The sequence below is a fragment of the Bubalus kerabau genome, chromosome 2 (assembly GCF_029407905.1).
Source record: "Bubalus kerabau isolate K-KA32 ecotype Philippines breed swamp buffalo chromosome 2, PCC_UOA_SB_1v2, whole genome shotgun sequence".
In the NCBI taxonomy this organism is placed as follows: Eukaryota; Metazoa; Chordata; class Mammalia; order Artiodactyla; family Bovidae; genus Bubalus; species Bubalus kerabau.
The window spans coordinates 120,357,026-120,369,193 of NC_073625.1; the positions used below are offsets into that span (position 1 = coordinate 120,357,026).

At 41.7% G+C, this 12,168-nt stretch overlaps 1 protein-coding gene across 1 annotated transcript in view; it reads left to right on the top strand.

The window, feature by feature from the left end:
• ATP13A4 (ATPase 13A4) overlaps positions 1–12,168 on the top strand; it is a 128,353-nt gene that overhangs the window by 36,107 nt on the left and 80,078 nt on the right. Inside the window, exon 3 of the mRNA XM_055570095.1 lies at positions 9,728–9,901. Coding sequence (XP_055426070.1) covers positions 9,728–9,901 — 174 coding nt within the window. The remainder of the gene's footprint in view (positions 1–9,727; positions 9,902–12,168) is intronic.

Below are 12,168 nucleotides of genomic sequence, written 5' to 3' on the forward strand. Positions count from 1 at the left end.
AGAGCAAGGGGGTGGTTCAGGTCCAGGAGGAACTGTGGGTGCAGTCCATAGGGGCATTTGATTTTCTCTCTTAACTCCTATTTCCTCAAGAATGAATTGTTGTGACCACTACTGAACTTAGTGGTCATTTGGCATTAAGTCCTTTTTGACAATAGATTTCAATGTCAAAATTTCTTATTCTCTTCTGGTGCTGAGGATGATGTCTGAGGCACTAGGACCTAGAGACCTGCTTAGGTGGGGAAGCTCAAATCCTAAAGCAGGCTTCTCAACCTCCTCACTACTTTGGGCCACATAATTTTTTGCTGCAGAGTTTTGGGGGTAGCTGTCCTCTGCATTGTAGGATGTTTAGCAGCCTTCCTGCCCTCTACCCCTCAGGTGTCTTACCCAGGTGAGAGTGACCCCAAATATCTCCAGACATTGCCAAATGTCCACTGTGGGGCAAGATCAGCCCTGTTTGAGAACCACTGGCCTACAGTGAGAGGCTGTATTTCCAGTGAGGAGGACCTGGATGAAATGAAAAATAGAAGCTGACATAGACCCTCAGTGCTGGGGAAAAGGGAAAGCCTGGCAGACATGAGGGACATGAGGAGCACCTGCTCATTTCAAGGGGGGCATCTCCCACTCACTCTGGCTGATTATTCCTTCCTTTTTTCCTTAAGACTTCAGATCTCACAATTAGTGGTCCATAATCTTTGGTTCGTGACATACTCGTCCCCTACCCATTCTGTATAGCATTAATTTAGTCATTTAATTAATTCATTATAATAATGTGATGACCCCACTACTCAAATAAAATCTAGAATTTTGACAATAACCTACGTATGACAGAGTGGTCCCTCTTTCCCTATCTCACCCCAATAGAAGTAACCCATTGTCCTGTACCATGTGGTCATTACTCCCTTATCTTCCTCTCTATGTAGTTTTCTTTTCTCTAAGTGTATCGTAAAAGTAAACTTAAAATTTTAGTTGTTTTTAACTTTATAAAAAGATTACCATGCTGATGTAAGCCTTTGCAGACTGTTTTCATTTACTATTGTTTTACTAAAGTCATCCCTACCCTTGGGTATTGCTGGGAGCTCATTTATTTGAAGTGCCATATCAGGTCCTATGGGACCTGTCATGTCCATAGCACCTCTCACCAGGTGAGAGCCAAATGGTCCTATACTGTGAACACACCATGGAGTATCATCTTCTGTCTCAATGGGTGGTATTGGGTTTGTTCCTGGGCTATTTTGTGCAAGTCTCTTTGTGCTCCCTAGTTGGTTCTTTTTTAAAAAATTATTTTTATTGAAGTAATAGTTGATTTGCAATGTTGTATTAGTTTCAGGGTTACAACAAAGTGATTCACATATATATGTGTGTATGTGTGTGTGAGTGTATGTGTATATATACATATATACACACATATATACATATATACTTTTTCAGATTCTTTTCCCATATAGGTTATTACAAAATAGTGAGTAGAGTTCCCTGTGCTATACAGTAGGTCCTTGTTGTTTATCTATTTTATATACAGTAGTCTGTATATCAGTTCAGTTCAGTCAGTCGTGTCCGACTCTTCACGACCCCATGAATCGCAGCACGCCAGGCCTCCCTGCCCATCACCAACTCCCGGAGTTCACCCAGACTCACGTCCATTGAGTCAGTGATGCCATCCAGCCATCTCATCCTCTGTCGTCCCCTTTTCCTCCTGCCCCCAATCCCTCCCAGCATCAGAGTCTTTTCCAATGAGTCAACTCTTCACATGAGGTGGCCAAAGTACTGGAGTTTCAGCTTTAGCATCATTCCTTCCAAAGAAATCCCAGGGCTGATCTCCTTCAGAATGGACTGGTTGGATCTCCTTGCAGTCCAAGGGACTCTCGAGAGTCTTCTCCAACACCACAGTTCAAAAGCATCAATTCTTCGGTGCTCAGCCTTCTTCACAGTCCAACTCTCACATCCATACATGACCACAGGAAAAACCATAGCCTTGACTAGACTTGACTTTGTTGGCAAAGTAATGTCTCTGCTTTTCAATATGCTATCTAGGTTGGTCATAACTTTCCTTCCAAGGAGTAAGTGTCTTTTAATTTTATGGCTGCAGTTACCATCTGCAGTGATTTTGGAGCCCCCAAAAATAAAGTCTGACACTGTTTCCACTGTTTCCCCATCTATTTCCCATGAAGCGATGGGACCAGATGCCATGATCTTCATTTTCTAAATGTTGAGCTTTAAGCCAACTTTTTCACTCTCCACTTTCACTTTCATCAAGAGGCTTTTGAGTTCCTCTTCACTTTCTGCCATAAGGGTGGTGTCATCTGCATATCTGAGGTTATTGATATTTCTCCCGGCAATCTTGATTCCAGCTTGTGTTTCTTCCAGTCCAGTGTTTCTCATGGTGTACTTTGCATATAAGTTAAATAAGCAGGGTGACAATATACAGCCTCGATGGACTCCTTTTCCTATTTGGAACCAGTCTGTTGTTCCATGTCCAGTTCTAACTGTTGCTTCCTGACCTGCATATGCTGCTGCTGCTGCTGCTAAGTCGCTTCAGTCGTGTCCGACTCTGTGCTACCCCATAGACGGCAGCCAACCAGGCTTCCCCGTCCCTGGGATTCTCCAGGCAAGAACACTGGAGTGGGTTGCTATCTCCTTCTCCAATGCATGAAAGTGAATAGTGAAAGTCAAGTCGCTCAGTCGTGTCCGACTCTTCGCGACCCCATGGACTGCAGCCCACCAGGCTCCTCCGCCCATGGGATTTTCCAGGCAAGGGTACTGGAGTGGGGTGCCATTTCTCAAAAGGCAGATCAGGTGGTCTGGTATTCCCATCTCTTGAAGAATTCTCCACAGTTTATTGTGATCCACACAGTCAAAGGCTTTGGCATAGTCAATAAAGCAGAAATAGATGTTTTTCTGGAACTCTCTCGATTTTTCCATGATCCAGAGGATGTTGGTAATTTGATCTCTGGTTCCTCTGCCTTTTCTAAAACCAGCTTGAACATCTGGAAGTTCACGGTTCACATATTGCTGAAGCCTGTCTTGGAGAATTTTGAGCATTACTTTACTAGCGTGTGAGATGAGTGCAATTGTGCAGTAGTTTGAGCATTCTTTGGCATTGCCTTTCTTTGGGATTGGAATGAAAACTGACCTTTTCCAGTCCTTTGGCCACTGCTGAGTTTTCCAGATTTGCTGGCATATTGAGTGCAGCACTTTCACAGCATCATCTTTCAGGATTTGAAAGAGCTCAACCAGAATTCCATCACCTCCACTAGCTTTGTTCATAGTGATGCTTTCTAAGGCCCACTTGACTTCACATTCCAGGATGTCTGGCTCTAGGTCAGTGATCACACCATCGTGATTATCTGGGTCATGAAGATCTTTTTTGTACAGTTCTTCTGTGTATTCTTGCCACCTCTTCTTAATATCTTCTGCTTCTGTTAGGTCCATATCATTTCTGTTCTTTATCGAGCCCATCTTTGCATGAAATGTTCCCTTGGTATCTCTAATTTTCTTGATGACATCTCTAGTCTTTCCCATTCTGTTGTTTTCCTCTATTTCTTTGCATTGATTGCTGAGGACGGCTTTCTTATCTCTTCTTGCTATTCTTTGGAACCCTGCATTCAGATGCTTATATCTTTCCTTTGCTCCTTTGCTTTTCGCTTCTCTTCTTTTCACAGCTATTTGTAAGGCCTCCCCAGCCAGCCATTTTGCTTTTTTGCATTTCTTTTCCATGGGGATGGTCTTGATCCCTGTTTCCTGTACAATGTCACAAACCTCCATCCATAGTTTATCAGGCACTCTATCTATCAAATCTAGGCCCTTAAATCTATTTCTCTCTTCCACTGTATAATCATAAGGGATTTGATTTAGGTCATACCTGTATGGTCTAGTGATTTTCTCTACTTTCTTCAATTTAAGTCTGAATTTCACAATAAGTAGTTCATGATCTGAGCCACAGTCAGCTCCTAGTCTTGTTTTTGCTGACTGTATAGAGCTTCTCCATCTTTGGCTGCAAAGAATATAATCAATCTGATTTCGGTGTTGACCATCTGGTGATGTCCATGTGTAGAGTCTTCTCTTGTGTTGTTGGAAGAGGGTGTTTGTTATGACCAGTGCATTTTCTTGGCAAAACTCTATTAGTCTTTGCCCTGCTTCATTCCGTATTCCAAGGCCAAATTTGCCTGTTACTCCAGGTGTTTCTTGACTTCCTACTTTTGCATTCCAGTCCCCTATAATGAAAAGGACATCTTTTTTGGGTGTTAGTTCGAAAAGGTCTTGTAGGTCTTCATAGAACCGTTCAGCTTCAGCTTCTTCAGCGTTACTGGTTGGGGCATAGACTTGGATTACTGTGCTATTGAATGGTTTGCCTTGGAAATGAACAGAGATCATTCTGTCGTTTTTGAGACTGCATCCAAATACTGCATTTCGGACTCTTTTGTTGACCATGATGGCTACTCCATTTCTTCTGAGGGATTCCTGCCCGCAGTAGTAGACATAATGGTCATCTGAGTTAAATTCACCCATTCCAGTCCATTTTAGTTCGCTGATTCCTAGAATGTCGACATTCACTCTTGCCATCTCTTGTTTGACCACTTCCAATTTGCCTTGATTCATGGACCTGACATTCCAGGTTCCTATGCAATATTGCTCTTTACAGCATCGGACCTTGCTTCTATCACCAGTCACATCCACAACTGGGTGTTGCTTTTGCTTTGGATCTGTCTCTTCATTCTTTCTGGAGTTATTTCTCCACTGATCTCCAGTAGCATATTGGGCCCCTACTGATCTGGGGAGTTTCTCTTTCAGTATCCTATCATTTTGCCTTTTCGTACTGTTCATGGGGTTCTCAAGGCAAGAATACTGAAAGTGGTTTGCCATTTCCTTCTCCAGTGGACCACATTCTGTCAGATCTCTCCGCCATGACCCGCCCCACGGGCATGGCTTAGTTTCATTGAGTTAGACAAGGCTGTGGTCCTAGTGTGATTAGATTGACTAGTTTTCTGTGAGTATGGTTTCAGTGTGTCTGCCCTCTGATGCCCTCTTGGAACACCTACCGTCTTACTTGGGTTTCTTCTACCTTGGGCGTGGGGTATCTCTTCACGGCTACTCCAGCAAAGCGCAGCCACTGCTCCTTACCTTGGACGAGGAGTATCTCCTCACCGCCTCCCTTCCTGACCTTCCATGTGGGATAGCTCCTCTAGGCCCTCCTGCGCCTGTGCAGCCACGGCTCCTTGGATGTGGGGTTGCTCCTCCTGGCCGCCTCATTTATCGTTCCTCCCGCACCTTTCCCTTTTGATAACCATAAGTTTGTTCTCTGTGTCTATGAGTCTGTTTCTGTTTTGTAAATAAGTTCATTTGTGTCATCTTTTTAGTCCCCAGTTGATTCTTCCAGTGCAAGAATATGAGTACAGGATGGTCACAACTTCTCATTTAATTTTAAAGAAAAAGTAGAACTTCTATGTGAAAATAACTGGGGCACCAATTTAAAGTTTTAAGAAATTCTTACCTGGCCAACAAGAAACCTTTCTGCAGGCCATTCTTTTTGAGCCTCCAGTTTAAGATTAGGTCATTCAGGTTGAGAATTTCTCACCTGAATGGAGAAGTTAAATAAATTTAGGGGACACTTAGGAAATCATTTTTTAGCACTAAAGAATGGCAAACAGGAAACAACCCAGGCAGAAATTTGAATAGAATGTGTGGTTAAGATCAGCAGGGAGTTAAACCGTGTTGTTTTAGCACAACTTATTGTACTGCTTGGAAATGTAGCAAAACATTCTCTTCACGCGAAACATTTGAAAATAAGGGAAAAGAGATTATCTTTAGGAAAGTGCTTTTAAAAAATGAATCACTTTAACTTTCCAATATTTAATGAAGCTAGAAGAGAAAAGCAAAATTGTCTTAAGGAGAATAAATGGCTCCCAGGCCAACAGGATCTGATTGTAATTGATCAAATATATTTAAAGAAAGCATGTTAGTCAGGGTGAGAGAAGATTCCAGAGCCCACTTTAAGTGCTATGTTTGCATATGGCTCCACCAGCAGGATAATCACAATTGTGGAGATGGTGCCATTGGAAAGACAGCAAACTCTTAACACCCACACATGTATTTCTCTGGTCCGTGTGACAGGTACATATCTCTCTCTCTCTCTCTCATGACAACCCTGTCTCTGGGATCTGTTTAACTGGAGACTTCTCTGGGAACTGTTCTCCTGTCAGTCTCTGGGTTTAGAAGGCTGACAGCCATTCTCAGGACTCAGTGGCCCCCAGGTGATCAGATCACCTCACGGAGCTTCTTGGAGTCAGCCAGTGCTCTGCTTTGGTGGCCACCCTCTCACCCTCCCCTGCATTTCCGTGAGATCCTGTCCTCAGACTTCTCCTTTCACTAAGTGCTTGCCTGGTATCAGGTCCCAAGTTCACATACAGAGTGTAAATTCTTTAAGATCAGCCTTGATTTAGACTTAGCCCTCTAGGGCAGGGTCTTTTCTAGACTCTGGGAACCCCCTGAATCTCTATGGAGAAATTTATGTATGTGTATTTCTGAGGAGAAGATCTGTAGACTCTTAAGGAGTTCTGTTGGCCAAGGTGATTTAGATCATTGCTTGGGGCTTCCTTGGTGGCTCACATAGTAAAGAATCTGCCTGCAATGCAGGAGACTCAGTTTGATCCCTGGGTCAGGAAGATCTCCTGGAGAAGGGAATGGCATCCCACTCCAGTCTTCTTGCCTGGAGAATTCCACGGGCAAAGGAGCCTGGCAGGATACAGTTTATAGAGTTGTAAAGAGTCAGCCACTACTGAGGAACTCACACTTTTCACTTTCAGGGAACATAGTTTGACTTCTTGAGTACAGGGGAGAAGGGAGAAGGCCTATACACCTAGAAATCTGACTTTTGGTCCTTAGGAGTAAAAGGACGTAGATGCCCTGGGACAGGGGGAGGAGAAGAATCTGTGGGTTGGAGGCGGATGAAGAAAGGGACAGCTTGCTATTCTGTAATGCAAATAGACTGCCAAGAGGGTAGTATTTTGGGGACACTTGCCCAACATTTTTTTTTTTTTTTGGTCTGATGGACTCTTTTTTTGTGGGGCAAAGTGTGGGTGGAGTGCAGGGTAGTAGGAACTGTTCCCTCAAGCATTTTCAGAGACATGGAACGCACTCTGTAATGCAGGAAGGAAATTGCTATGGGTTGATAAGAAACCACACTGTACACATTTTTACCATTTTAAACCCAGTATCTATGAATAGTCCCTGCAATGCCTGCAATTTGCTGTACACTTAAATTTTTTTTCTTAAATTGAACTTAAAAGCAAAATGAAGAAAGGCCTTAGAGTAGAAATGGTCAGTTCACATTTACCTTCAGTGTGCTGCCTAGATCTGGACTTGAAGCTCAGTTCTGAGTTACTTATGAACATTGTGCATTGGAAACTTTATTTATATCTTTTTCATTGAGATCACAGTGTGTGTAAAGCGCATGGTGAAAGGTTTTTCAGTGCTCCATCAATGTTAGCTACCGTCATTGTTCCCAAATCATTAGTTGCTAATAAAAACTATTACTATACTCATTTTAAACTCTAGTTTTCTTAGCTGGAAATTGAAGGACATCATTCTTGCGTTACTTTGATAATGAACATGAAGACACTTGGGAAACTACAGAAAGCTTTCACTGAATAGCCTGTAAAAGAACGCACAGTGATAGGGAGATTCGTGCTTGTATTAGGGACAGAACTGGCATAGCTTCAGCATAATTAACCAGGGGCTTAGTTGAATGGCAAGATAAGAAAGCAATTAAATGTAATATTTTAAAAAAGGTGAAAAAATGGCTGGGTGGGAAGGGTGGGTAGAGTTGACCTGTTCCACAGTGTAGGAATGTAAAAAAAGCACATGGAAAAAGATGGTGGGATGGACTCAGGACAGGTCTGGAATTTAGAATTGCTACACTGCCAACAGAATTGGTATGCCAACAAAGCATTGCTTCCAGTGTGGTGAGGGTATAGAAACATTTCAGATTTGGCATCTGGGGAGCGACAACTGGAGTGTGGGACAGAAGAGTATTTATGTCAGGATAGACATTCTACTTTGCAAAGTCAGTCAAGAGCTTGTATTTCTGCAGTGAGGTGAACATTTTATCAAAGGCATTCCAGAGGTGAACACTACCTAAGGAAGCTATCAGCACCTGTGTGCACTGCTAAATAAGAGAAAGGAACCCAGTAATTACACCTGCAAGCAGCTTTCAGCCAAGGATCACAGAACTTTCCTGCTAATATATCTTTATCAAGTTGAGACAGGAAAGTTGGAGGATTTAAAGTTGCATGTTCCAGATCCCCTTTTTTCCTACCAGGCAATTCTAACAAAAGTAGAACAGTTGATACCAAGAATTCTTAGCTCTAAATGCCTGTAAGCTATGTCAAATTTCCAATGGAATTTTGGGTCTATATTCCAGGAAATGGTAATGTAGCAGCAGCAGCATTAATTACTCATGTTAGCACTTTTACATCAGATCAGATCAGATCAGTCGCTCAGTAGTGTCCGACTCTTTGCGACCCCATGAATCACATAGTAACTCATTTAAACTTCACAGCAACCCTGGGAAGTGGGTGCCGTCACCACCCTCATTTTATGGGTGATAAGGTAAGAAATTAAAAGGTTAACTTACTTGTTCAACCTCACACCCAGTAAACCAAAGACTAGGCTTTGAACCAGAGAATGTGCTTTTAAATCAGACATGCTCCTTCCTCTCAACCTTAGTTATTATACTTAATATGTGATATACCTATGGCTTTGTGGGCTATCGCTGTGGCATAGAGACCATAAACTTCAGGGGTGGTTTTCTGTTCTGTCCCAGGCTTTGCTTGGAAGGAAAAAGTTTGTCCAGATTATAAATTTATTAGAGGTCAGACTCTTACCTTGTTAATCTTTGCATTCTCCATGATCTTCTATTTCCCTCATGGCACATAGCAGCTGCTCAATAAGCAGGAGTTGAAATAAGTTATATGGTTTTCCCCCCTTAATACAAAATTCTTTTTGCTACTAAACAAGAGAGAAGGGTGGAAAGGCCTAGTTGTCTTTACCCCAAATCCCCAAAGGCAAGCTGAGATTTAGTTGTTCATTGTCAAACAGTTTCACCAAATCCTGACTTTGAACTCAAGGCCTGGTTCCAGCTCCCCCCGTTCCATCCCTGCTCTTCCTACAAAGCTGCTGGTCTCAGCTAGGGAAATCATTCACTGCTGCTGTCTCACACATGGCTCATGGTCACATCTGTGAAGGTTGTAGATCAAGTTCAAGACTAGAAGGCTGATGAATCTGGGTTTGAATCTTGACAGCAGAACTTGCCAGCTCCGTGATCTTGGACAAATCATTACATTCAGCCTTTCTGAGCTCAGCCTCATCATTTATGAAGTGAGGGTCATATTATCCTATTCAGAGGATGCTTGGGAGACTTAAAGAAGGTGATGTATCATGTAGTATAGTGTTTGGCTCAGGGTAGCCAGATGCTGAAATTGTAAAAATCGAATTTCCCCAGTTGGAATACAACTTCTTGGAAGTCTGAAATCACAGCTTATGAAGAATTTTGTCAGGGATCTTTCTCCACTTTCTCAAGCCCTCACTCCGTTCTTCTGTTCTCCCCTCAACCTCTTCAGTTTCTTCACACTCTGCATGTCCCCCCACCAGTTTCATCAGCAAAATTCCAGCTTGTTCATTTGTTGTTTATTGTGCTTAACTAATATTTGGATTTATTTTGGTTTTGCCCCAGGAGATATTTGGCTACCGGACTCAGAGTTGCCGGAAAACCCTCTGCCTTGCTGGATCCATTTTCTCCTTTGGGATCCTTCCCTTGGTGTTTTACTGGAAACCCGCTTGGCACGTGTGGGCAAATTGCATCCCTTGCTCCTTGCAAGAGGCAGATGTCGTGTTGCTGAGGACAACGGTGAGTGTGTCCCTGGTTCTCTACCTGGCAGCCCTTTCTCCTGAACATCTTGATATGGGATGGCTGTGGGGAGATGAGCACAAGGCACGCGGTGGCTAGAGGTCCAGCCTCCGGATCCATCTTAGCCTTACAGTTATTTACCACAAATTTAATAATTTGTATGTGATGTGATTTCATTAAGAAAATCTGATTCATAGGGTATTCCTTTTAAAATTATGATTGTAGTGGATGTCAAAGTAGGGAGTGACACCTTAGGTTTGTTACTTAACCTTTTGGGATCTCAGTCTCTCTCTTTGTAAAATGGAACTAGTGAAAGCATGTGTTCTCTCTTGGGTTGGTGTGAGGATGAAGTGAGATTACATTTGTAAAAGCCATTTACAAAATGTCAATGGTTTGATCACTCTCATTTACAAATTGTAAATGATCTTTGGTCATTATCAGAGATTGTTTTGTGTGTCTGTGTATACTTTTTTCTCTTTCTTTTTTACTTTTTAAATTATGAAAATATGATAACACATTTACAGGAGAATTGGAAAATACAGAATAAAGTTATAGTACAAAATATACAGAATATATTTCCACTATATATTACAATTTTTAAAAAGTAGATAAATTTAGATTTTTAGTTAGAGTTTCAATATCAAACACTAAAAAATTAATAGAATGATTATACAGAGATGTAGAAGGATTTAGTAGACCTGAAAAGCACTGTGAACCAATTTATGTGTGTATGTGTTTTTTATCCAGCAACTTTACAGGCTTACTGAACAAAAGGGCTTGCTGTAGCCTAGATGCATCTACATATAATGGCCTTGCTCATCTGGGTGCTATGTCCTTCCCTTACTGCTGCTGCTGCTGCTGCTGCTAAGTCGCTTCAGTCGTGTCCGACTCTGTGCGACCCCATAGACGGCAGCCCACCAGGCTCCCCCGTCCCTGGGATTCTCCAGGCAAGAACACTGGAGTGGGTTGCCATTTCCTTCTCCAATGCATGAAAGTGAAAAGTGAAAGTGAAGTTGCTCAGTCATGTCAGACCCTCAGCGACCCCATGGACTGCAGCCTACCAGGCTCCTCCATCCATGGGATTTTCCAGGCAAGAGTACTGGAGTGGGGTGACATTGCCTTTTCTGCCTTCCCTTACTAGCCATAAGCATTTCCTTGTAGGACAGAATACATGAGGAAAATACCCTTTAGCTAGGAATCCCCAACACTCATCTACACTCAATCAGGTCCCTTCTCCTAGTTGTGTGTTGGCTTTGCAACTGAACATAGAGTGGAAAGTCCAAAAAGGCACGGGTGCCTCAGGAAACTGTATTCCGTCACTCCACCCCTAACTCTTTGAAAGGCTTTCTCTCATTTCACTGTCCTCTTCAACTAATCAGAGCCGTTGAAACCACCTTCAATCTTGCCTTTTTCATCTTGATTTCAACCTTAATTTTTAATTACCTGCTCTTGTGAGTCATTTTAAATGGATTTGCTATGCCAGAGGCTCTCCAAATAAATGAGGTGCTAAATTAGTCTTTATGTAATTAGAGAAGAACTCAATTATTTCAAACACTTCTACTATGTGAGTCTTAGATAAAAATAAGCTTTGGGAGCCAGAAGTTTAAAAGTCTGCTGTTGGGTTATTTGCATTAAAATGACACTTTAAGAAAGATATTATTTGAATTATATTATAATAGCTGAACAGTAAAGATTTCCCAGTAAGGAAGCCTGGATGACTCCTACCTGAAAATGTGTTGTATGTCTGTTTTTTTGTGTTATTAAAAAATCAGTACTTGGTATTTATCATCAATCTCACACTGGTAAGATTACAGATCATTATCCTAGATACTGATTAGGTAGTCATTTTTTTAACTGGAAAAAAAAATAGTAAACGTGATATACTGGCTGGAAGTCTTTAGCACCTAGTTTATTTTCTGTTCCCCTCCTCTTATTAAGTGCCTCAAAGAGTGAGATTTTTTCCAAATGATAAGAGTAATTACATTTCTATTTTATAATTTTAAAAGTGGCATTTTATTCATTATCCATCTACTCCTGAATTTTAACCAATATTTGTATCAATGCCACATTTCTATGCAAATAACATGATTTACATTCATTGGTGTTTTGAATTCAGATGATCCTGATGATTTCCGTAGTTTTTATCTCTATTATAATCACAAATAAGTTTTTTCCTTCATTGTCATTGTATGTCACATGTTGCCAAAGACAATGTGCAGAAAACTTTGTGATGATTGACTATTAGGCCTGACTCTAGGCATATCACT